The sequence below is a fragment of the Oncorhynchus keta genome, chromosome 2 (genome assembly GCF_023373465.1).
Source record: "Oncorhynchus keta strain PuntledgeMale-10-30-2019 chromosome 2, Oket_V2, whole genome shotgun sequence".
In the NCBI taxonomy this organism is placed as follows: Eukaryota; Metazoa; Chordata; class Actinopteri; order Salmoniformes; family Salmonidae; genus Oncorhynchus; species Oncorhynchus keta.
This window is the reverse complement of record NC_068422.1, coordinates 77,506,433-77,533,035: the sequence shown is the minus strand read 5'-3', so window position 1 is coordinate 77,533,035 and position 26,603 is coordinate 77,506,433. Positions and strand designations below refer to the sequence as shown.

Below are 26,603 nucleotides of genomic sequence, written 5' to 3'. Positions count from 1 at the left end.
TCTGCAGATCCCCTCAAGCTCTGTCAGGTTGGATGGGGAGCGTCGCTGCGCATCTATTTTCAGGTCTCTCCAGAGATGTTCGATCAGGTTTAAGTCTGGGCTCCGGCTGGGCCACTCAAAGGACATTCAGAGACTTGTCCCAAAGCCACTCCTGCGTTGTCTTGGATCTCTCTGTACTTTGCTCCGTTCATCTTTCCCTCGATCCTGACTAGTCTCCCAGTCCCTGCCGCATGCTTCACTGTAGGGATGGTGCCAAGTTTCTTCCAGACGTGACGCTTGGCATTCGGGCCAAAGAGTTCAATCTTGTTTCTAATGGTCTGAGTCCTTTAGGTGCCTTTTGGCAAACTCCAAGCGGGCTGTCATGTGCCTTTTACTGAGTGGCTTCCGTCTGGTCACTATTCCATAAATGCCTGATTGGTGGAGTGCTGCAGAGATGGTTGTCCTTCTGGAAGGTTCTCGCATCTCCACAGAGGAACTCTGGAGCTCTGTCAGAGTTACCATCTGGTTCTTGGTCACCTCCTTGACCAAGGTCCTTCTCCCCCGATTGCTCAGTTTGGCCGGGCAGCCAGCTCTAGGAAGTCTTGGTGGTTCCAAACTACTTGCAACCTTCCAAACCTGAAGGTTGCAAGTTCAAATCCCTGAGCTGACAAGGTACAAGTCGTTCTGCCCCTGAACAGGCAGTTAACCCACTGTTCCTAGGCTGTCACTGAAAATAAGAATTTGTTATTAACTGACTTGCCTAGTTAAATAAAGGTAAAAAAAAAAAAAAGAATGATGGAGGCCACTGTGTTCTTGGGGACCTTCAATGCTGCAGACATCTTTTGTTACCCTTCCCTAGATCTGTGGCTCGACAAAATGTTTTCTCGGAGCTCTACGGACAATTCCCTCGACCTTGTGGCTTGGTTTTTGCTCTGACATGCACTGTCAACTGTGGGACCCTATATAGACAGGTGTGAGCCTTTCCAAATCATGTCCAATCAATTGAATTTACCACAGGTGGACTCCAATCAAGTTGTAGAAACATCTCAAGGATGATCAATGGAAACAGGATGCACCTGAGCTGAATTTCGAGTCTCATAGCAAAGGGTCTGAATACTTATGTAAATAAGCTATTTCTGTTTTTATTTTGATTAAATTTGCAAACATTTCTAAACCTGTTTTGGCATTGTCATTATGGGGTATTGTGTGTAGAATTATTTGGTATTTATTTATTTTATTTCACCTTTATTTAACCAGGTAGGCCAGTTGAGAACAAGTTCTCATTTACAACTGCGACCTGGCCAAGATAAAGCAAAGCAGTGCAACAAAAACAGCATCACAGAGTTACACATGGGATAAACAAACATACAGTCAGTAACACAATAGAAAGTCTGTATACAGTGTGTGCAAATGAAGTAAGGAGGTAAGGCAATAAATAGGCCATAGTGGCGAAGTAATTACAATTTAGCAATTAACACTGGAGTGATAGATGCACATCCTCATCTGCACAAGTAGAAATACTGGTGTGCAAAAGAGCAGAAATTGATTTTTTTCAATAAGGGGATGAGATAGGTACTTGGTTGGATGGGCTATTTACAGGTTGGCTGTGTACAGCTGCAGCGATCGGTAAGCTGCTCTGACAGCTGATGCTTGAAGTTAGAGAGGGAGATATAAGTCTCCAACTTCAGTGATTTTTGCAATTCGTTCCAGTCATTGGCAGCAGAGAACTGGAAGGAAAGGTGGCCAAAGAGGTGTTGGCTTTGGGGATGACCAGTGAAATATACCTGCTGGAGCGTGTGCTACGGGTGGGTGTTGCTATGGTGACCAGTGAGCTGAGATAAGGCAAAGCTTTACCTAGCAAAAACGTATAGATGACCTGGAGCCAGTGGGTTTGGCGACGAATATGTAGCGAGGACCAGCCAACGAGAGCATACAGGTCGCAATGGTGGGTAGTATATGGGGCTTTGGTGACAAAACGGATGGCCCTGTGATAGACTGCATCCAATTTGCTGAGTAGAGTGTTGGAGGCTATTTTGTAAATGACATCGCCGAAGTCAATGATCGGCAGGGTAGTCAGTTTTACGAAGGTATGTTTGGCAGCATGAGTGAAGGAAATAGGAAGCTGATTCTAGATTTAATTTTGGATTGGAGATGATATGAGTCTGGAATGAGAGTTTACAGTCTAGCCAAACACCTAGGTATTTATAGTTGTCCACATACTCTAAATCAGAGTAGTGAGTAGTCCAGAGTAGTGATGCTAGACGGGCAGGAGGGTGCGGGCAGCAATCGGTTGAAGATCATGCATTTAGTTTTACTAGCGTTTAAGAGCAGTTGGAGGCCACAGAAGGAGTGTTGAATGGCATTGAAGCTCGTTTGGAGGTTTGTTAACATAGTGTCCAAAGAAGGACCAGATGTATACAGAATGGTGTCGTCTGCGTAGAGGTGGATTAAAGAATCACCCGCAGCAAGAGCGACATCATTGATATATACAGAGAAAAGAGTCAGCCTGAGAATTTAACCCTGTGGCACCCCCATAGAGACTGCCAGATGTCCGGACAACAGGCCCTCCGATTTGACACACTGAACTCTGTCTGAGATGTAGTTGGTGAACCAGGCGAGGCAGTCATTTGAGAAACCAAGGCTGTCGAGTCTGCCGATAAGAATACGGGATTGACAGAGTCGAAAGCCTTGGCCAGGTCGATGAAGACGGCTGCAGAGACAGGTGCGAGGGAGGCTGTAATCTCTGCCATTTGCAACACTGCTTTTATAGGAACATTTCTCTACTGCTACTTGAGAACACACATTAACAGTACTGTCTACAAATTATGAGGATTTATATTTATTCAATCCCTGTAACGTAACAAATTGGGGAAAAAGTCAATGGGTCTGAATACTTTTCGAATGCACTGTATGTGCATGTCAGTGGCAGTTTGCAATGGGTTACAAAATAAAGCCATAGCCTACTTTAGGCATAAACAAAAGAAGGCTAATGTATGCATACAGTACGGTCAACCCACCACACCACTCAGTGACTTAGTTAGGGGGACTTTAATGGTGGGCTGTTCTAACACAATTACTGTATAAACAACTAAGGAGAAGAGGAGTGCATTCATTTCATGCCGTTCAGGCACCATTAAACAACACTTTTAATGTGCTGTCTTCTACAGTTTATCAGAGTACACCCAATATGTTCTCCCTGTTGATTATGCTTATTATGCATTTTGGTTGACCCAAAAGATTATATGTAAAAACATTTTATGAAATTGGAAACAATTAAATATATGTGAAATTAAATTAAACAGTAATATATGTTGATGATAATGCTAACAATACCCTAACGTATTCAATATGCTGTAAACTATTGTCTTTTAGCAGTTTCACTCAATTCCTTATAATCAACCTAATAATTATGATACCCCTCACTATTGTCATTTGTTTCACTAATTGTCTACATAACCTGGTTCAAGCATTCATGACATTACTCTGAAGAAGGCACAAACATTTTACACAATAAATGACCAGGAGTTTATACATATGGTGTGTGACTCTTTGTTTTTATAGCTTACTGTCTCTAACACTAACAGTATTACAGGGATGCTGCCTCCGCAGGGGTGCTGTAAAATCAATCACTGCATAAATTGAGAGAGACAGGTGCGAGGGAGGCTGTAATCTCTGCCATTTGCAACACTGCTTTTATAGGAACATTTCTCTACTGCTACTTGAGAACACACATTAACAGTACTGTCTGCTGCTGCATCCCCATAGTGACAGGAACGCTCTGCTCCTGAAATAAAGACATTAGATGATTGTGCGCTCCCACTCACAGTGTCTCAGTGTCACATAGTAGGCTTTGAGGAGAACGCTGCAATGAATCCTTATAACATACATTTCTGCATGCTGAAAATGCAATTCATACCACAGTATGAGCACATAGTCTACCACACATACATCTGCTTCCCAGACTGAATATTCACCTCTGCTTCTCTGTCAGTGCAACAGCACTTCCAGCTCCGACCGTGGCTGAGTCTATATTTAGACAGTCTCAGACAGAGTGATGTCATCACTGGGCTGATGTGGTGCATAAAAAAAGCCCACTGTCTGTCCACCACTGTCTATCTCATCTTCTAACAGCAGGGGACCAGAGACGAGGAGGTGTGTCTGAACCTGGTGTCCGTCTCTCTCCTGCGTGTCCTGGGCTTCACCTCTACAGCTCAGCTCCACCCCAGCTATGCTGACAGCTGACGTATGTTATATTTTCTCACTCACTGAGGAGCTCCCCTAAAACCATTACTGTGCCAACACAGCCTCTCATAACCTCTGTCTCTGCTGCACGCAACAACACTACAAAGAGAAGCGCCAACAAACGTGTGTGTGTGTGTGAGAGAGAGAGAGAGAGAGAGAGAGAGAGAGAGATGGAGAGAGAGATCCTTAGTAAGTGCTACTGGTGACCTGGTCATTCAATGGCTGAGGTTGCTTAAGTTACTTGTCTTTTAGAGAGTGCATACAATATACAGACTAAAACCATACAGAACAGTATCTCACCCATTCATCACAAACAGAGTGTTACTCTGTTACCATCATCTCCAAACTGTTCCATTTTAGGTGTCATTTAGGATGGTTATCTAGGGTAAACAAACCTTTCAGACATGTACTCTATGTAGCACAGTACCCAAAGGGTTATACATACAGAATATCTAAAATACTGGCCTTCCATGTAACTGAGCCCAATGTTTAAGTGTAGGTTTAAACCTGTTTGGAAAAGTGCACTTCAATGTATTTGTCTTTCCCTTCAAGTCCTTTCCAAATATCCACTCTATTCCTCTCTGGAATGAAAAGGAAAACCTTTTAAGACACCTGAAAGTATCTGTGTTTAGTTTGCGCCTGCAATCCGGATAATGAAAGAGCCTTGAGAAAAATGCTGGAGGGTAGAATTTTTTCCAGTGAGGCCAATAAAACATTATATCCGATTATTAAAAGTAATTTCAGCAAAACTTCTAAGTGAGTAAACAGAAGCTGTAGTTGATAAGATGTGACATTTCTGTTTTTTTTAAACAATTTTTCCAGCCTGGTCACGTGATACAAGTCAGGATTACACATCCATCCATGTCTGATGATGTCGGGAGATGACATAGAATCTGGCCACTAGAGGCAACCATGAGCGCTGTTACCTTCAAGAAGGTTTCGGTTTTGCTAAGGCGTTGTGGACAGGGATGGGAGATGGGAGTAAACATCTGCCTCAGGTACAAAAGTAGGTTGAATGTTTAAATCCAATTATATAAACCTTAATCCCCCCAAAAACTCACTCGGGCCCCCTCCAGTATTGGGGAACAGCCCCTCCCTACAATGTAGAAAATAGTACAAATAAATACAAATTATTTAATGAGTAGGTGTTCTAAAATGTTGGACCGGTAGTGCATATGTATATTTTTGATCCCCGTGCTCGGGGGCCGTGCCTCACAGTTTGGGAACCACTGCCTTAACCATTCAGAGTTAATGCCTAACCATACGATTTCAGAGTTAATGCCTAAACTTAACCCTAACCTTAAAAATTCAGAGTTAATGCCTAAACTTAACCTTAAACACTTTGAAATTTGATGTTTGAGAAACATGAATGAACATCTAATTCTGACGTGAGACTGAGAGCTTGTTGAATTTTCCAACATACCAAGTGAGGGAAAGGTTTGGAGATGTCAGACTTGTATACAAATGAAGGACCTGTTTAGGCCTGTTTGTGCTCCTCTGTTGATCAGAAATACTATACTATAGAAACTTAGGGGGAGGGGATTTCTGTTTCAAAAATATCCTATTTAATTTCCACTGGAGTCAGCATGAGGAGGTGTTAATGAGCTAGCTATTTCCCCTTGGTAACCACCGTAAATGAATGACAGGAGGAAAAGTATGCTACTTCACTGTGTTTTTTCTTGGTGAGACATGAAACAGAAATTCTTCTAAATGTGATACCAAGACAAACATCAAAATGAGGAAAACATGCAAAGGCTTGTGCCAGCAGCGGGGGATGATAACAAGATGAAAGAAGAATCTGCAGCTAACATTATCATCTAAGAAGAAAATTATAATCTCAATGTGTGAGAAGGTAGGGGGGCAGACACTGGCAACACCTTGAGGACTAGCTTAAGCCATCAGCTGTATACCAATGAGTGTGTAAATATCATACCACGACAGTTGAATGTGTGCATCTGTTTAATTGGCAGCATTAGCAACATAGCAGCATACTGTTCTTGCACAGTATATTGCAGAGTGGGGGGAACCATCTTTAACCATTACTGTGATGATAGAAGGGCCAAGCTGTTTGCGATCTTAGCACAGATCTGAATCACTACAGGCCTGAGCCATTACATCTGCACAGTGCATTAGTGTGAGCCCAAAGGATTAGACACGATCCAGCTGCTTCAGTTCAGAACAGCCAGGGCTCTGCTCTACCATCAGCCAGTCAGTAGCCCCCTCAGTATGTCATGCCTGCAGTCCCTCCACCAACCCCAGCCTGTGGCCCCTCAGATTTCAAAACCCAGCAGCTCTCAGTATGTATGCTATGTTGTGTTTATATACTGACATGTATGTGTAACTGATAGATGTACACACTCACACACAAACACACACGTTAATGTTTTAAATATATGTACACTACCGTTCAAAAGTTGAGTCACTTAGAAATGTACTTGTTTTTGAAAGAAAAGCAAGTTTTTTGTCCATTAAAATAACATTACATTGATCAGAAATACAATGTAGACATTGTTAATGTTGTAAATGACTATTGTAGCTGGAAATGGCTGATTTTTAATGGAATATCTACATAGGCGTACAGAGGCCCATTATCAGCAACCACCACTCCTGTGTTCCTGTAAGTGTGTAACTGGCTGCAGGGTAGTCAAGCGCAGGAGAGCAGAACTGGGTAACAACCGGAGCAGTTTAATGAGCAAAACAAACTGCACCCAGAACAACAAAATACAGGTTGAAATAAGCCGTAGCAAACCAGTCTGAAGTGCACATACACTTTACAAGAAACAATTCCACACGCAGACATGGGGGGAACAGAGGGTTATATGCACGTCAAGTAATGAGGGAATGTAAACCAAGTATGCGGGAAAACAAGACAAAAACAAATGGAAAATGAAAGGTGGATCGGCGATGGCTAGAAGACCGGTGACGTCGACCGCAAACGCCGCCTGAACAAGGAGAGGAACCGACTTTGGCGGAAGTCATGACAGTTCCAATGGCACGTTGTGTTAGCTAATCCAAGTTTATAATTTTAAAAGGCTAATTGATCATTAGAAAACCCTTTTGCAATTATGTTAGTACAGCGAAAACTGTTGTCCTGGTTAAAGAAGCATTAAAACTGTCCTTCTTTAGACTAGCTTAAACTACTGGAGCATCAGCATTTGTGTGACCGATTACAGGCTCAAAATTGCCAGAAACAAAGCACTTTCTTCTGAAACTCGTCAGTCTTGTTCTGAGAAATGAAGGCTATTCCATGTGAGAATCTGCAAAGAAACTGAAGATCTCGTACCAAGCTGTGTACTACTCCCTTCACAGAACAGCGCAAACTGGCGCTAACCAGAATAGAAAGAGGAGTGGGAGGCCCCGGTGCACAACTGAGAAAGAGGACAAGTAGTTTAGAGTGTCTAGTTTGAGAAACAGATGCCTCACAAGTCCTCAACTGGCAGCTTCATTAAATAGTACACGCAAGTAAGGGGTGAAATCTCTTCAGATTACCTCAACAAAGTGATAACTAGAATGCCAAAGGTCTGCAAGACTGTGATTGCTGCAAATGGAAGATTCTTTGACGAAAGCAAAGTTTGAAGAACACAATTATTATTTCAGTTAAAAATCATTATTTATAACCTTGTCAATGTCTTGACTATATTTCCTATTAATTTTGCAACTCATTTCATGCATGCTTTCATGGAAAACAAGGACATTTCTAAGTGACCCCAAACTTTTGAACAGTAGTGTAAATTGTAAAGTATTTTGTCTGCAATTTATTTTTCCAAGTAAGACTAGCTGTCCCCATTGGCCTCGGCAATAAATAAAAAAGTCCCCACCTCTCCTCTCCCTCACCACAGTGGAGATGCAGTTGCGTCTCAGGTTGATCTCGGTCAGTGAGTCCAGGCCCTGCAGGTTGTCCACCCTGGAGATGCAGTTCCCTGCCAAGTTCAACACGCGCAGCTCAGACAGGTGGGAGAGGTTCCCTATCTGGGAGATCTGAAGGCACAGGGAAACACAGACAGAAACATCACTGTGATAAACTGGTGAAATGTTCTCTTAAGTCATGATGAATGAAAGACTAGACTCACACCTTCAGGGGCTTGTCTTGAGGCTGTGCTGTTGTAAATATATTGGGGCGGTGATAGGGGCCATAAGGGTGATTTTCAGTGTTGAGAATATGCTCTGTGTTGCATCAATCAAATGATGAGACATGCCAGTTCTGTTTGTTGTGCAAAATAAAACTTGAGTACAGCGGAGTAGAGCAGACACCTGTGTACCCTGATTTACTAGCCTAAGGCCATTCCATATTCTCTGCTAAAAACAGCCCAAAATAAATTATACCTTCAAATGAGTTGGAGATAACATCTTTGATTTTTTAACATACAATGTTACCATCCAATTCAACCCTCAACCCTCAATTTCGATGTGAAAACAAAGTCGGTATTCTCTTTGAACCATTAGTCCAAAAGGCATCCAAAATCCAAAAGGGTCAGTAGTAGTGAAATGTGGCCCTGGCCTCATTCTGGTTGAGGGGGAACTGTAAGGGCCTCTTGTCAAAATGAAACAAACTACTTCAGGGCCCAGGGGATTCCCCAGTTGCTGCCAGTCTGTCAGTCTGAGTGTGGGGCTGTGAGGTGTGTGCCACTCAGACCTGTGTCCTCTCCATTTCAGGAAGAGGTCAGGGATGCTTCCCAAATGGCACCCTATTCCCTATGTAATGCACTACCTTTGACAAGGGCTCATATGGCACTTGTCAAAAGTAGTGCACTACATAGGGAATAGGATGCCATTTGGGATACAAGCCAGAACTAACTACTACTGAGGGGCTGGCTGTGGGGGTTCCCTTTCCCTTGATGATGATGATACACTGCATGTTACTCCGGGGTCAAAGGTTGAAAGGCTCCTGCAGTGAGCTTGATGCAAGTAGACATGAATCAAGACAGACTGAGTATGGTTGTTAGCTTAGGGCAGAATCTTTAAATGAACAGTGAACATCATTTAAAGGACAGAAGCTGCATAGAGCTAAAAGGGCCGCTACTTTTCCCTTCCATTTAGGGGAGGGAAGGGGGTGACAGCCTGCTCTCCACATCTAAAGCTCTTTCATGAGTGATACTGAGGCACACTCTTCTCTCTGACTCTCCTCATTCATAGCTTGACCAGATAGTGCTTTCATAGCCGAAGCACTCTTCGTGTAACAGTGCTATGCTATGTTTTTCCATCTACGTAACATTGCAAAAATCTTAAACTTTCTATCCAAAAATGATGCAGAAGAATTCATCCATGCTTTTGTCACTTCCAGGTTAGACTACTGCAATGCTCTACTTTCTGGCTACCCGGATAAAGCCTGGATAAAGCACTAAATAAACTTCAGTTAGTGCTAAACACGGCTGCTAGAATCTTGACTAGAACCAAAAAATTTGATCATATTACTCCAGTGCTAGCCTCTCTATACTGGCTTCCTGTTAAGGCTAGGGCTGATTTCAAGGTTTTACTGCTAACCAACAAAGCATTACATGGGTTTGCTCCTAACTATCTTTCCGATTTGGTCCTGCCGTACATACCTACACATACGTTACGGTCACAAGACGCAGGCCTCCTTACTGTCCCTAGAATTTCTAAGCAAACAGCTGGAGGCAGGGCTTTCTCCTATAGTGCTCCATTTAAAAAAAAAATTTAAAACATTTTATTTATTGAATATTCGAAATATACAATATACTTGCAGTGAAGCCACTCAACAACTACATCATACCAGTCATCCAACAAATTCCCATTCAGAGCGACACACAGAAGCATCCAGGGTCAATGCCCTGCTCAAGGGCATGTTGACCAATCTACCACCAGGCCAAAAAACGTGAATCCGACCCCTCCAAGATCCCCAATAGCTGTCCCTCAACCATTCGAGACCCCTCCCAGTCCCCCCCAGGAAGAAAAATAAAAAATAAAATGAATTCCAATCCCCACCCCCAAGAACCCCCCAATGAACCAACAACCAAGAGAATGAACTAAAGAGAAAAAAGGAGAAGACAGAAAAAAACAGCAAAAAACAATGCAAAAAAAAGTATTTAAAACAAAGGACATCCAGGACAACTAAAATCATAACAGCAATGCCAACTGTATGTTTGTGTGCATGTCTGGCACTATTACATGTATGTGTGTGTTCTTCTATGTGTTTATCTGAATGGATTGTGTGTATATGCATGTGTACAAACACCTGCACGGCATCAGCCTCAGGCAAACCGGCATTAGTTGTAAAAACACTGCCACTTAACTTTTATCTTTGACCATCATTCTATCTTTCACACAGCAACTCCACCCCCAGTTGTCTCCAATTCCACATTCCAACCCTCAGCTTCCCTCAGCCCATCCCATCTATCTCTGCTGGCCACCCTCAGCCCATCCCATCTATCTCTGCTGGCCACCCACTTCGGGTTTCTAAGCAACACATATCTTTCAAATATGCTGTGATGTTTAACATACAATTTCAATCTATCTAATCAAATAGAATCCACAGCCTGCGAGTTGAAGATACATACATTTACTAAGAGTATTAGTATATTGGTAATTGACTGACCCGGTCTCTCCAGATCTCCTAGCTATTAGTACTATTAGTACTATTTCTAGATCAATGCTATGCATTTTCAACCATTCCTGAACCTGAGACCAGAAACAGGCTACCTGAGAGCAATACCAAAATAAATGGTCTATTGATTCTGTATCCTCACAACAAAATCTGCAGAGCTTCGATGATTTTATGCCCCAAATATTCAACATTTTGTGGGTGGCAAGAATTCTATATAATCATTTTAGCTGAAAAGCACGAAGTCTAGAATATTGCATTGTTTTATATATGAACTCATACCATGGAATCAGTACGTCAAAAATCTCTTCCCAACTATTTTGCAATCTGTTTGGCACAGTTGTCAACATCCTGGTCCTCAAATGAAACTGGTATACTTTCCTGTTTATTCTATTTTTAATCCTTCGCTAGTTTTGATCCTTTATATTAGGCAGACAGACAAGTTCCCTACCTGCTCCTGCTGCCACCTGCCTCCTCCATTTTTGGGGCAATGCTGTAATCAATTGGTTGTACTCTTGGATTGAGCAGACCTTTCCGTACAATTCTGATAACTCCATGAAGGACATAACTCTACCATTCCAATTTACAATATAATTTAAGAACAAAATACCCTTTTCAAACATCTTTCGCATAAATACAGGTATTTTATCAACCAGCACATTAGAGTTCATCCATAATATTTGTTGTAATATTTGTCATGTCTTTTCAGGAGGATTAAATTTAAATTGTAGCCAGCTCTGCAATGTTTGATTGAAAAAGAGAGATACTTTGAAAAAAGTATAATTTCAATTAATCGAAAATGAGACATGACAATCAGCACAAAGGCAAAAAGGCAATTTTTAAACAATGGATGAGCTTTTCTTAGTAATCTACTTGTGAACCATTTAGGGTTCAAATAAAACTTTTGAATTAGTGAAGCTTTTAGAGAGAGGTTTAGTATTTTTATATTTAATAATCTCAACCCACCCAATTCATATTCATTATAAAGATAGGCACGTTTTATTTTGTCTGGTTTAGTGTCCCAGATAAAGCAAAATATTTTTGGCTCATATGATTTGAAAAACTAATCATCAGGAGTAGGCAGCGCCATAAGTAAGTGAGTAAACTGAGATATGACTAAGGAGTTAATCAAGGCAATTTTTCCATGAATAGACAGGTATTTACCTCTCCATGGTTGCAGGATCTTGTCTATTTTTACAAGTTTTCTATTGAAATTCATTGTGGAGAGCTTATTTATAGCTGTTGTGATATGAATACCGAGTATGTCTACTTCACCATCAGCCCATTTTATAGGTAAACTGCAGGGTAATGTAAAAGTGTTATTTTTTAAAGATCCAATACCTAATATTGTACACTTATCATAATTAGGTTTTAGTCCAGAGAGTACACAAAAGTTATATAGATCTTCAATGAGACATTGCAGGGATCTAGCTTGCGGACTTAATATAAAACTTGAGTCATCGGCACACATGGACGCCTTTGTTTTTAAGCCTTGGATTTCTAATCCTCTAATGTTGTTTTTGGATCTGATTTTAATAGCTAGCATTTCGATGGCCATAACGAATAGATATGGTGACAGCGGACACCCTTGTTTAACTCCTCTTGACAATTCAAAACTCTCTGAGAAGTAGCCGTTATTTGCTATTTTACACCTGGGGTTGCTATACATTATTTTTTACCCATTTTATAAGAGAATTACCGAAATTGATTTTTATAAATAAAATCCAGTCTTACTTAATCAAATGCCTTTTCAAAATCTGCTATAAATACCATTCCTGGCTTCTTATATGTTTCATGATATTCTATTACTTCTATTAGTTGTCGTATATTATCTCCAATGTGTCGTCCATGTAAAAAACCTGTCTGATCAGGATGAACAATACCTGGTAAAACCCATTTAATTCTGAGTGCTATGCATTTTGCTAGTATTTTTGGATCCAAACATTGAAGTGAAAGGGGCCTCCAGTTTTTTTTTTTAGATAGACTGGATCTTTATATTTGCCATCTGGGTCTTGTTTTAATAATAGAGAAATCAGACCTTCCTGCTGAGTACCTGATAGACAACCATTTCTACAGGAGTAGTTAAAACAATCTAACAATGGAGCTTTTAGTATATCAAAAAATACATGATATACAGTGCCTTGCGAATGTATTCGGCCCCCTTGAACTTTGCGACCTTTTGCCACATTTCAGGCTTCAAACATAGAGATATAAAACTGTGTTTTTTTGTGAAGAATCAACAACAAGTGGGACACAATCATGAAGTGGAACGACATTTATTGGATATTTCAAACTTTTTTAACAAATCAAAAACTGAAAAATTGGGAGTGCAAAATTATTCAGCCCCTTTACTTTCAGTGCAGCAAACTCTCTCCAGAAGTTCAGTGAGGATCTCTGAATGATCCAATGTTGACCTTATCTCGAAAACGGAAAATATTTCGAAGCCGCAACTCGGTGAGCGTAGGTTTGGCATAATGGGCAGTTGGCCCCGAACAAGATGGCGTCTAGGCCTCAACGGTTTTTGAGTTATGGCCATTTATCTGGGATTAAAGGTCCAAAATGAAAATAGAGAAATTATTTTTCCACTTCACGTCAAAGTCAAGGAGCCTCCGGTGTCAATAAAAAAAGAACCAGCCATTTATCTATCGTCATTTAAGAGAAATCGTACGATGACAGATTGGTGATGTTCGCGGATAGGTGTTTTTTTTTCAACGGTTACAGATCCAGTTGCGGGGTGTTCTTGCAAATCTTTTTAAAGTGTGCTGCTGAGCTCTGCAAGATTTCTGTGATTTTCTATGATTTTCTGAAATAACACACACTCACTAAACCCTCTGTAAATAACTCAGTTCTTAACGTAAAGACTTAAAACTCAGGATTCTGTAAAGGCATACCCCAATCAGGATATGAGTTTATTTATAGCTTCCTGTGCCAACCGGAAGTGCCTTAAATGGTGTCACAGTGGCAATTTCCAAGGGTTAAAAAGGTCAGATCTTTTCAAAACTTCATATGTGTGATTAGGCAACCCCCATAAACTGTAAGTCAGTCATTTCTCCCAACAAATGTCAAAGAAAAGCTCTCTCTCACACACACACACAGAAACACACACACAGCAAGGATGGAGTGACAAAGTGCGGTGCTTAAAGACACACAAAGCCTACAATGGCATTTCCATATTCTCTAGGCCGTGCCGAGTTCAACGAGATGCCCCGCATGACCGTAGCTCGCTCGGTCTAAGCACAGCGACCATTAGAAAAGTAGTCCCAAAATGAAGGCTGGCCCTCAATGTCATTTGCTTTTGGGTGACAGTGAGAGAACCGTTAGGGTGAGAAGCACAATTCGACCTCAGGTACGTTCCTAAGGTCCTCCCGATCCGTGCAAGCCTAACCTTGACCGTGTGGCATTAACCCTTAACAGTTAAAAGAAGGTGTTTACTTCAAACAGTTTGCATTGACTTCTCTCCCCATAGGAATACATTGCCTACACCTCTAAATTTAACCTGAAGCCTATGTGGGTTATGAATGCCTTATGAACCTGTCTTCTATGATAGTCCATCAGACCACTATGAGGTCTACCTGTGCCAATTCTAAGCTTCCTGAAGCAACCGGAAGTGGTTGAAATCACCTTATTAGTGTTGATCCATACACTGCATGCAGTTTGATAGACATAGTGCATTCAACCCTGTGTAGATCAGTCAATTCTTAACTTAAAGACTTAAAACTCAAGATTCTGTAAGAGGCTACCTCAGTCAAGACATGTGTTTACCTATAGCTTCCTGTGCCAACCGGAAGTGCCTTTAATTGGGTCACACTGTCTGTTTTGAAGGGTTAGAAAAGTCACATCTCTCCAAAACTTCATATGTGTGACTAGGTAACCCTCCTGAACTGTAAATCAGTCATTTCTCCCAACAGATGTCAAAGAAAAGCTCTCCCACACACACACAGCAAGGATGGAGTGAAAAAGTGCGGTGCCTAAAGACACAGAGAGCAGGCAATGGCATAAACATAATCCCTAGGCCGTGCCGAGTTCAACGAGATATCCCGCTTGACAGAAGCTCGCTCGGTCTAAGCGCAGTGACCATGAGAAAAAGTAGGTCCAAAATTAAGCCTAGCCCTAAATGTCATTTGTTTTGGGTGACAGTGAGAGAACTGTTAGGGTGAGAAGCACAATTCGACCTCAGGTACGTTCCTAAGGTCCTCCCGATCCGTGCAAGCCTAACCTTGACCCTGTGGCATTAACCCTTAACAGTTAAAAGAAGGTGTTTTCATCAAAGAGTTTGCATTGACTTCTCTCCCCATAGGAATACATTGCCTGCACCTCAAAATTCAACCTGAAGCCTATGTGGGTTATGAATGCCTAATGAACCTGTCTTCTATGACAGTCCATCAAACCACTATGAGGTCTACCTGTGTCGATTCTAAGCTTCCTGGAGCAACCGGAAGTGGTTAAATTGACCCAAAAGGTGTTTTGATGTACATAACCTTCAAAGGTGAAAATGACAACATTCAACCCTGTGTAGATCGTCGATCAGTCAATTCTTAACTTAAAGACTTAAAACTCAGGATTCTGTAAGTGTCTATGTCAATCAAGACATGTGTTTACTTATAGCTTCCTGTGCCAACCGGAAGTGCCTTTAATTGGGTCACACTGTCTGTTTTGAAGGGTTAAAAAAGTCACATATTTTTAAACCTTCATATGTGTGACAAGGTAACCCTCCTAAACTGTAAATCAGTCATTTCCCCCAGCAGATGTCAAAGAAAAGCTCTCTCACACACACACACAGCAAGGATGGAGTGAAAAAGTGCGGTGCTGAAAGACACAGAGAGCAGGCAATGGCATAAACATAATCTCTAGGCCGTGCCGAGTTCAACGAGATATCCCGCTTGACCGTAGCTCGCTCGGTCTAAGCGCAGTGACCATGAGAAAAAGTAGGCCCAAAATTAAGCCTAGCCCTAAATGTCATTTGTTTTGGGTGACAGTGAGAGAACTGTTAGGGTGAGAAGCACAATTCGACCTCAGGTACGTTCCTAAGGTCCTCCCGATCCGTGCAAGCCTAACCTTGACCCTGTGGCATTAACCCTTAACAGTTAAAAGAAGGTGTTTTCATCAAAGAGTTTGCATTGACTTCTCTCCCCATAGGAATACATTGCCTGCACCTCAAAATTCAACCTGAAGCCTATGTGGGTTATGAATGCCTAATGAACCTGTCTTCTATGACAGTCCATCAAACCACTATGAGGTCTACCTGTGTCGATTCTAAGCTTCCTGGAGCAACCGGAAGTGGTTAAATTGACCCAAAAGGTGTTTTGATGTACATAACCTTCAAAGGTGAAAATGACAACATTCAACCCTGTGTAGATCGTCGATCAGTCAATTCTTAACTTAAAGACTTAAAACTCAGGATTCTGTAAGTGTCTATGTCAATCAAGACATGTGTTTACTTATAGCTTCCTGTGCCAACCGGAAGTGCCTTTAATTGGGTCACACTGTCTGTTTTGAAGGGTTAAAAAAGTCACATATTTTTAAACCTTCATATGTGTGACAAGGTAACCCTCCTAAACTGTAAATCAGTCATTTCCCCCAGCAGATGTCAAAGAAAAGCTCTCTCACACACACACACAGCAAGGATGGAGTGAAAAAGTGCGGTGCTGAAAGACACAGAGAGCAGGCAATGGCATAAACATAATCTCTAGGCCGTGCCGAGTTCAACGAGATATCCCGCTTGACCGTAGCTCGCTCGGTCTAAGCGCAGTGACCATGAGAAAAAGTAGGCCCAAAATTAAGCCTAGCCCTAAATGTCATTTGTTTTGGGTGACAGTGAGAGAACTGTTAGGGTGAGAAGCACAATTCGACCTCAGGTACGTTCCTAAGGTCCTCCCGATCCGTGCAAGCCTAACCTTGACCCTGTGGCATTAACCCTTAACAGTTAAAAGAAGGTGTTTTCATCAAAGAGTTTGCATTGACTTCTCTCCCCATAGGAATACATTGCCTGCACCTCAAAATTCAACCTGAAGCCTATGTGGGTTATGAATGCCTAATGAACCTGTCTTCTATGACAGTCCATCAAACCACTATGAGGTCTACCTGTGTCGATTCTATGCTTCCTGGAGCAACCGGAAGTGGTTAAATTGACCCAAAAGGTGTTTTGATGTACATAACCTTCAAAGGTGAAAATGACAACATTCAACCCTGTGTATATTGTCGATCAGTCAATTCTTAACTTAAAGACTTAAAACTCAGGATTCTGTAAGTGTCTATGTCAATCAAGACATGTGTTTACTTATAGCTTCCTGTGCCAACTGGTCAAGTGGGGCGTCTCGTTGAACTCGGCACAGTCTGGAGACTATGGTGATGCCATTTTTTGTGTTGATTTCAGAATGCCATTTTGGTGATGGTCCCTCTCCGTTTAAACATATTGCTAATGTACAAAAGTCAACTAGCAAGTCGGTGTCCGTCAATTAGAGGTCATTCTGACACCAAACTGATACCAATTGACACCAAACCCACTTTTTCTAACTCATTTAGAAGCCAACTATCACATATTGGGGCGGCAGCGTAGCCTAGTGGTTAGAGCGTTGGACTAGTAACCGGAAGGTTGCGAGTTCAAACCCCCGAGCTGACAAGGTACAAATCTGTCGTTCTGCCCCTGAACAGGCAGTTAACCCACTGTTCCCAGGCCGTCATTGAAAATAAGAATATGTTCTTAACTGACTTGCCTGGTTAAATAAAGGTAAAATTTTAAAAATTAAAATATGTCAGAGCAGGCCCATAATTCACAGCGCCTTTAGTTTAAAACATAATAAAAACGTAAAACACATAGTTACGTTCTAGCTGCGGGTCCAGGTCGGACATTATGTGAAGGCCTATGTGAGGTGATCCCAAATCCCGAGTTTCGGCTCGATAGGTCCTTCGGTGCCCAAGTAAAACCCTAATTGGTGCTGAAAATCCACTTTTTTCCATGCCTTGCTATGGGGTCCTTGAATGAGCTATCGGACAGAAACGTTGGGGTCCATCTCTATGGGCCAAGCCGGTTTCAATGCATCTAGTCTTGTGTCTCTGAGACTTTTCTAAATGTCGTCATTTTCGTAATGGTCAAAATGAATTGAAGTCATTGCAAATGTACGAGGCTGTTTCTCGGTCCGAGAACCTTCTAGAGCCACCAAACTCACCACGCACTATCGACCTGAGGTCTAGAACAGGTTTCTAAAGTTTCAGAACTCTAGGTCTGACGGTTCTTTTTTAGCTCGAACAAAGCTAACTATTGGAGGCACTGTCAGTCTCTACGCACCCCAATACGTCCCTCCTTCCAAGTTGTGTGTCTGTGTGATTTAGTTTTCCTTTGAAATTTTATGGGAAAAATGACTGATTTCCAGTTCATGGGGGTTGCCTAATCACACATATGAAGTTTTGGACAGATCTGACTTTTTTAATCCCTAGAAACAGCCCAAGAGACACCAATTATGGCACTTCCGGTTGGCACAGGAAGCTATAAGTCAACACATATCCTCATTGGGGTATGCTGTTACAGAATCCTGAGTTTTAAGTCTTTACGTTTAGAATTGACTGATTTACACAGGGTTGAATGCACTATGTCTAGGAAGCTTAGAATCAACACAGGTAGACCTCATACTGGCCTGATGAACTGTTACCAAAGACAGGTTCATACGGCATTCATAACCCATATAGGCTTCAGGTTGAATTTAGGGGTGCAGGCAATGTATTCCTATGGGGAGAGAAGTCAATGCAAACTCTTTGAAGTAAACACCTTCTTTTAACTATTAAGGGTTAATGCCACACGGTCAAGCTTAGGCTTGCACGGATCGGGAGGACCTTAGGAACGTACCTGAGGTCGAATTGTGCTTCTCACTCTAACAGTTCTCTCACTGCCACCCAAAAGCAAATGACATTGAGGGCCAGCCTTCATTTTGGGCCTACTTTTCTAATGGTCGCTGTGCTTAGACCGAGCGAGCTACGGTCAAGCGGGGCATCTCGTTGAACTCGGCACGGCCTAGGGAATATGGAAATGCCATTGTAGGCTTTGTGTGTCTTTAAGCACCGCACTTTGTCACTCCATCCTTGCTGTGTGTGTGTTTCTGTGTGTGTGTGTGAGACAGAGCTTGTGTGTGTGAGAGAGATCTGACATCTGTTGGGAGAAATGACTGACTTACAGTTTATGGGGGTTGCCTAATCACACATATGATGTTTTGAAAAGATCTGACCTTTTTAACCCTTGGAAACTGCCACTGTGACACCATTTAAGGCACTTCCGGTTGGCACAGGAAGCTATAAATAAACTCATATCCTGATTGGGGTATGCCTTTACAGAATCCTGAGTTTTAAGTATTTACGTTAAGAACTGAGTTATTTACAGAGGGTTTAGTGAGTGTGTGTTATTTCAGAAAATCATAGAAAATCACAGAAATCTCGCAGAGCTCCGCAGCACACTTTAAAAAGATTCGTAAGAACACCCCGCAACTGGATCTGTAACCGGTGGGAAAAAAAACACCTATCCGTGAACATCACCAATCTGTCATCGTACGATTTCTCTTAAATGACGATAGATAAATGGCTGGTTCTTTTTTTATTGACACCGGAGGCTCCTTGACTTTGACGTGAAGTGGAAAAATAATTTCTCTATTTTCATTTTGGACCTTTAATCCCAGATAAATGGCCATAACTCAAAAACCGTTGAGGCCTAGACGCCATCTTGTTCGGGGCCAACTGCCCATTATGCCAAACCTACGCTCACCGAGTTTCGGCTTCGAAATATTTTCCGTTTTCGAGATAAGGCCCCGTCGTGAATCGTGATGTTTTGTCCAATAGCAATATGATTGCTTATGCCCTCTTGTGGGATATTCCGGGACAGCGGAAAAATGACCAAAATCTTATTTTTGTAAAACGGAAACCGAATGTCCGACAAAGTTCATTTGATGACTTCCTGGTAGGTCCGGCCCTGCCGCTCGGCCAGACACCGTCCGCGAATTTTACAAACGATTTCGGACGTCTAGTAAGGGACCGTACATTTGCAATATGGACTTTCTCACTAACCATACAGCAACTGCCGAAATCTTCCCTTAAGGTATGTAATCGCAGCAAAAGGTGGCGCTACAAAGTATTAACTTAAGGGGGCTGAATAATTTTGCACGCCCAATTTTTCAGTTTTTGATTTGTTAAGAAAGTTTGAAATATCCAATACATGTTGTTCCACTTCATGATTGTGTCCCACTTGTTGTTGATTCTTCACAAAAAAATACAGTTTTATATCTTTATGTTTGAAGCCTGAAATGTGGCAACGGGTCGCAAAGTTCAAGGGGGCCGAATACTTTCGCAAGGCACCGTACCTCTACCGGTATGACATCAAGCCCTGGGGTTTTTCCAGACTGAAAGAATTTAATAGCCTCAAAAAGTTATTCCTCTGTAATTTGGCCTTCGCACTGATCTTTCTGTACATTTGTTAATTTTCCATGTTTTATATTATTTGGAAGGCACAGCCAGAAGAGGACTGGCCACCCCTCATAGCCTGGTTCCTCTCTAGGTTTCTTCCTATGTTCCGGCCTTTCTAGGGAGTTTTTCCTAGCCACCGTGCTTCTACGCCTGCATTGCTTGCTGTTTGGGGTTTTAGGCTGGGTTTCTGTACAGCACTTTGTGACATCAGCTGATGTAAGAAGGGATTTATAAATACATTTGATTGATTATAAATACATTTTATTATAGCTGTCTATTTGTACCGTATGTTGTCCAGCTGCCAGTAGTGAATAGTAGAGGTGGTATCTCCTTTATGGAGTTCTGACAATAGGCCCAGGTGTATTAATTCCCCCAAATGCCTCTCATAATACTGTTGTTATTGGACAGAGACCAGAGAGAAAGGCAAGAGACATTGAGATTGAAACAACTTTTGTTATGACTGCTGACAAATACAACAGAGTGAGGTAATGTTCCACTCCAACTGAGGCTTCCCAGTGGTGTTCTCTTTGATTCACAGTTCCACCATGGCTCCAATGAAAAGCATTCTCTCTGTCTCAAGTCCACTTTAACACAAGTCAGCACATGGCTAAACTCATCTCAGCCCTGGCTGGGACTGGGACATCATCCTCTGCAAAGCTAAAAAAGCCAGAGGGTCCACTCCACACTGGCTGTATCTTTCACTGAACAGTAATTTTACATCTCTCGTCAGGGCAGATTAGATCATCTCATCTGAAAATATTTAACTGGGTTGTGTTACAGATAACTGTAGAACTGCTTTCTGTTGGGGTGGATCACACATCCAAAATATGTTACAGTGGTTCCGCGCTCATTTTAAAGAGGAGGAACATGAGAGGTCAGAGCACTGTTGAAGTCTTAATGTCCTATAGGGACATTTGCTCTGCAGGCAGGGACACATCGGTCCTTTATATGTCTTAAAATAAAAATGGCAAAGTGCATTGTAAGTTTCAAATAGTTTCATAATGAAGTTAAATATTGTCTGTTTGATTAATGATTTTGAATTTCTAATGTAATTCATTGTAGATATCATATACTGGTACTCCTTGCATTCCTGATACAATAAATGTAGTGCCATTCAAAAACTCTCAAGGGATAAAAAATGTTGTAGCCTTGTCCTCATTGAATAGCAGCCGTTATCGCTAGTGTCAACTCGATACAGTGGATCATATTGTGAGCACAATCCCCATCACTCAACCAATGGAAGGACAGATTATTTAACAATACGATGTCATCCTCTCACTCCAGGACCTGGTCAATGGGCTTGAATGTCCTTCCTTCCCAAAGAGGATATTCCTCTTGAACATTTCCAACAAACTGGAAATACGACAACTTCTTATCCCCAGAGCACATCTCCCTTCTGGGTAAAACGAGAGGCCAGGCAGGGGTAATTTGAAATAAGGGCAGAAATTATCCCTTATTTGTGGTCATACATAGGTGACTTAAACACTGCTGTGCTTTGGGAAGTACAAATGTGGTAAGGGAAAGAGGAAGACACAGTATGTTTCGTGGTCAGAAGTCACTGGAAAACAACGGCTGCTGGGTAGATTAACAGAAACCAATGTTTAATTGGGAATGAGAGGATGAGACACATGAAAAAGAGCAGCCAGAGTCAGAGAGAGGAGTCTCACAGGGACTTTGGGTTGACTTTCACTGGAGCAATGTGGGCGATATACTGGCAGCACCTTTCAAACAACCAACACTGCGGACAGATTACTTTTCAATCCTATCCTCATTTTACAGGTGCTGGCAAAATCCTGATTTGACACTAGCATTACTGTGATCCCCTCTCTTCACAGGCTTTTAATACGTTGTGACAGCAGCCAGATCATACTGTAGGCCTATCTAAGGAGAAAAGCTAATCAAATCGGCCTTCACTCAACTTACCATTCATGAGTTGTAGAACAGCTTTATCAAGTTTTCCTTCATTGTAAAAGGAACAGAAATAGCCTTGCCTGTTAGAGAAATTACAGTAATTGAAGAACTGTAAGGTAACCCAGAGCAAGACTGGGATGTGTGGGAGTAAGCTCCTAAATATGTTTTAATTTGGTAAAGTACTCTAGTAACGATGTCTGAGAGAGCACTGAGTTTCAACTAAAAGTACAAATATAACTCACTGCCTTCACACGACTGAATATAGAATGTACTCAAAAGCCTCACAACAGGAACTAATGCGTTTGCTTTCCTGCAGCCAAGCCTGCTTGAGCTTAACTGTAGGGGCCCAGAGTCAGTGACGTAGTAACCAACCGGCAGTATGGGGGAGGTGGTAGTGCCTCTCTGCTCTTACTGAACCTCACAGATAGATATCACAGTCCCCCAATGGTCACAGTATTGCAAACAACATTACAGACAAGATAATGCATGTGGGTGTATATTTAGAGAACAAAAAGGAATGTAAGTGAAGTTATCATTTTCTAAGGTTTGAAACATGGTACCTGATTGCCATGCAAGTCCAGAATATCTAGTTTAGTCAGGTTATCCAGACTGCATATCCTCTGGATTCTGCAAAACATTAAACAGACAATAATATTAACATCACCCTCTCTAGTATTCTATACAAGATAGCTCTCCTATAACACAATGCTACTATGACAAAGAGCTGGTATCCCATCTGCTAACTGAATGGTTACCAGGCACAGGAAATGGGATTGTCAAAGAGCGGTAGGAATTTATTTTCTACTGATGGGAAGTTGACTGTTTTCCACTGTCCTGTCGTCCAGAATTGTCTATACAGACCAAACCGTAACTTAGGGAAGTTAGGTTACAGTCCCCTGGAAATTCTATCAGAAACCTAAATCTGTGGTATGCTTTGCTTGAAAGGTACCGCGGACTGTTCTAAAAGTGGGTTCTAAAAAGACAAATGTCAGGTTTTACAGATTCTGGAACAAAACCAGACCTCAGCAATGGGATCCCGGTGGCATTTGCCATGATTTGTGACTTTAATCTTCCTCCCTCCTGACCTTTAGTTCTAAAGTAAGGTGATATTAGATGTAAGATTCACAAAGAGAGCAGTGGCTAGGGTTTTGTACTGAAATTGGGCACCTGCAGGAAAGTACTTTTCAATGGAGGTTGATATATAGGTTAGCTGTGCTGTGGCGGTCATACAGTATCACTTAATCCAAAAAGCAGGATGTGCATATCCCTACGGTAATGCCTTTATAAAAAAAAACAGCATAAAACGTTTTTCATCTGAGCTGGCCGCGACTGGGAGACCCATGGGGCGGCGCACAATTGGCCCAGCATCGTCAAGGTTAGGGAGAGGGTTTGGCTGGCAGGGATGTCCTTGTCCCACCTCGCTCTAGCGATTCCTGTGGCGGGCCGGGCGCATGCACACTGACACGGTCGCCAGGTGTAAGGTGTTTCCTCCGACACATTGATGTGGCTGGCTTCCGGGTTAAGCAGGCATTGTGTCAAGAAGCATTGCAGCTTGGTTGGGTTGTGTTTCGGAGGACGCATGGCTCTCGACCTTCGCCTTTCCCGAGTCCGTATGGGAGTTGGAGCAATGGGACAAGACTGTAAATACCAATTGGATATCACAAATTTGGGGAGAAAAAGGGGTAAAAGTAATTTTTCTCATCTGTCCTTCAAACTGTCCTTCAAACCATGCACTGTAAAAGCACTGAAATGAGTGGGAGCTCCTATCCTATTGTTCTGTTTGTATGCTGGAGAGACGTAACACAAACCTGTTCTTACCCAGCATAAGCACTCTGAGAGATGCCAGACATCTGGGAGATGTGGTTGTCATACAGGTCTAGGAAGGCCAGGTGCCGCAGATGAGACAGATTGTGGATGTGCGTGATGAGGTTGTGCTGAAAGTTAAGCAGCCGCAGCCTACCCATGCCCTCCAGCAGGGGACACTCCTCCAGACAACGCCTGACACTCAAAACACAACAGCATTGTCAATAACACCACTCTGTGAGAGGATGACCCTGTATTATCTTGTTATGATGCAGAGGAGAGAGGGCTCACAGTAAAGAAGGTACATGCCACTTGATACCACACTGTCTGCCAACACTGGCATGCAGGGTTCAGGATATCTCATTATTCTAAGTGGATGAGGCTATGGATATGGTTTATTGTTGACTAGTCTCTGCCGAGTCCCCAACAAACGGATTATCCGGTTTTCAGGGGAATTGGAAAGAGAGCCTGTGACAGGACTTGTTCAGTTGCCAAACGTTCTCGAACGTTGCAGATAGAAATGCCGTGAATAGAGCTGATGTGATTCCTTATTCTACATATCAGAGATGCAAGTTTGATCTACATAGCCTATTTCTATCTGAATGTTCTAAAACGTTCAATCCTGCTGAACATGCCCAGCCACACACCATCTTAACTCCTCCTCCAAATTTACTGGATTGCTTGAATAGTGCAGAAGAGAACTTCCCCCGACAGTTTTTCTTCTTCTCATCAAGACCAGTATGTAGAGGATCTAGTTTCAGGTGTTTCTTTTATGCCTGCAATGTTGACATGCACTTGTCAGAGGGCAGGATCATCTTTATGAGGGACTTTGCTGCACCCTACTGGTTAATCAAAGCAATTGCAAAAGTAGCATTCTATTGCATGACAGTGTACTGAGAAACTCAACAAAGACCACTGAACAAACAAAGCCATGAGTGTTTTAGCCTACCTGTCCTAATCTATTCCCTCAAGACTCAAAGCACAATCATCACAGGAACGAAAGGCAATTGGAAAACCAGAGAGAGAATTCTCACTCAATGTTATGGCATCACCTGGTCCTGTTACAAAGACACATTTGTTCAGAAAAGCATTTTTCATAATAATCAGGATTTACATGTCCAGAAATGTTTAACTTGAGCACAGAGCAGAATGTTCCATTAGACTGCCTTTGATCCATGAAAAAAAGCAGGGGGGCTGGCACTGCTGAAGAGAGGGGGAGGATCCTGAGGGCGGCCACTCACCAGTTGGCAGGGTGAGGGGTGAGGTACTGTGGGAGTAGATGGCCCCTGCACTGTGGGTTGCTCTCCTAGGCTTCACTCTGTGTGGCTGTGGCCCCGGGTCCCCAGTCAGCCCACTGGGTAGAGCAGCAGCTGGGGGTAGGAGGGGACGCTCAGGGCCCATGAACTCACTGACAAACGCTGGCACAGGGCCTGCCACGGCCACTGTGTGCATTAGGCCTGCTGTCTGGAGAGAAAAGTAAATGGTAAGACAGAGACAGGTCACAGTGTCTTGTAATTTAGTCAGGTGGTACCTTGTCTTGGTGGAATCATTTTCATGGTGTCCATGTTTATCTCTTTTGTAAAGTCTTTAGACCATCGGACGTCCAGCTGTCAAATAAAACATTTAATGACTTGATAATTACTTGATGATAATTAAAGGGCACTCAAGACACGATGTCATGCTTTCCATGTTCATGCATTGTCTCATTAAAAATATCATTTGGGGAATGGGGACATGGGTATAAATACAACTCCTCACTCTGGATCTCCCTACAAATGCAAACTCACTGGTCTCTGAACATTTCTCTCTATTTGAGAGTTCACTGCTGTAAAGTGCAGTTTATAGCTGTTGACCTGTGGGGAATGACAGATAAGGATGAGGCAACTTAAGACTGGCAATTGTAACAATAGGGTGACAACAACAAAGCCAAGACCACTTGATAATATTCATTCATTTGTGGAGCAACAACATGCAACCCAGCCCCTGTAACGTTAGCTAGATAGATAGCAATCTTGCTCATTTATGTGACTGTTACAGAAGTTGCGTTAGCTTTCTGGATAAGCTAGCTAGCTTGCTAACTCTTGCCTTATAAAGACAGAGAGGAAGTAAAGATTATTTATTGTGGACACGTCGTTCTTACCGTGGGAGAAATACACCTTCCTATAATGGCTGTATTGTTGTTAGTCTGTTGTATTTGTGGCCGCATTTTTGCTAGTGTTACCATGTTGCTAGCCAGTCAGCTTGCTATAATGTGGCTAACTAAACAGTTTTGTTGGTTGTTTAACGTCAATGTTTAATCTTTTAAAATGTAAAAATGGCTCATCATGACACTGACACAGCACTCACTTCCCTGGCAACGGCCATCGTTTCTATGGAAACGACACCACGTCTAACTCGGTTACGCCACATCCTGTCTCAATATAAGACATTCCGCCAACAACCTTAGAAATTAAAGGTTCCTCTTGTAGAATAACCGGTATAATATGAAATGAAATAGAATATAATGGAATAGATCATTATTGTTCATTTGGTTAGTACTGAAAATCCAACTTCTGCCTAATTGACTTTTTAGACGTCTTCTACTCTGCATTCCACTATACTGTTATCCCCGGAGCTAAAGCCTAGGTCTTAGGTTAACGCTACCTGTTATCAAGTCTCAGGCAAGGTT

At 42.2% G+C, this 26,603-nt stretch overlaps 1 protein-coding gene across 1 annotated transcript in view; it reads right to left on the bottom strand.

Annotated features, from left to right (window-relative positions):
• The window catches only part of LOC118360658 (leucine-rich repeat-containing protein 49), a 58,490-nt gene extending 32,209 nt beyond the window's left edge, over positions 1-26,281 (bottom strand). Inside the window, exons 1-7 of the mRNA XM_052484326.1 lie at positions 26,076-26,281; positions 25,467-25,542; positions 25,177-25,399; positions 24,583-24,993; positions 23,951-24,130; positions 22,693-22,759; positions 8,040-8,199 (exon numbers count right to left, since the gene is read on the bottom strand). Of these exons, the coding sequence (XP_052340286.1) occupies positions 8,040-8,199; positions 22,693-22,759; positions 23,951-24,130; positions 24,583-24,665 (490 nt within the window). The 5' untranslated portion in view covers positions 24,666-24,993; positions 25,177-25,399; positions 25,467-25,542; positions 26,076-26,281. The remainder of the gene's footprint in view (positions 1-8,039; positions 8,200-22,692; positions 22,760-23,950; positions 24,131-24,582; positions 24,994-25,176; positions 25,400-25,466; positions 25,543-26,075) is intronic.
• Between the last annotated feature and the right edge of the window lie 322 nt (positions 26,282-26,603).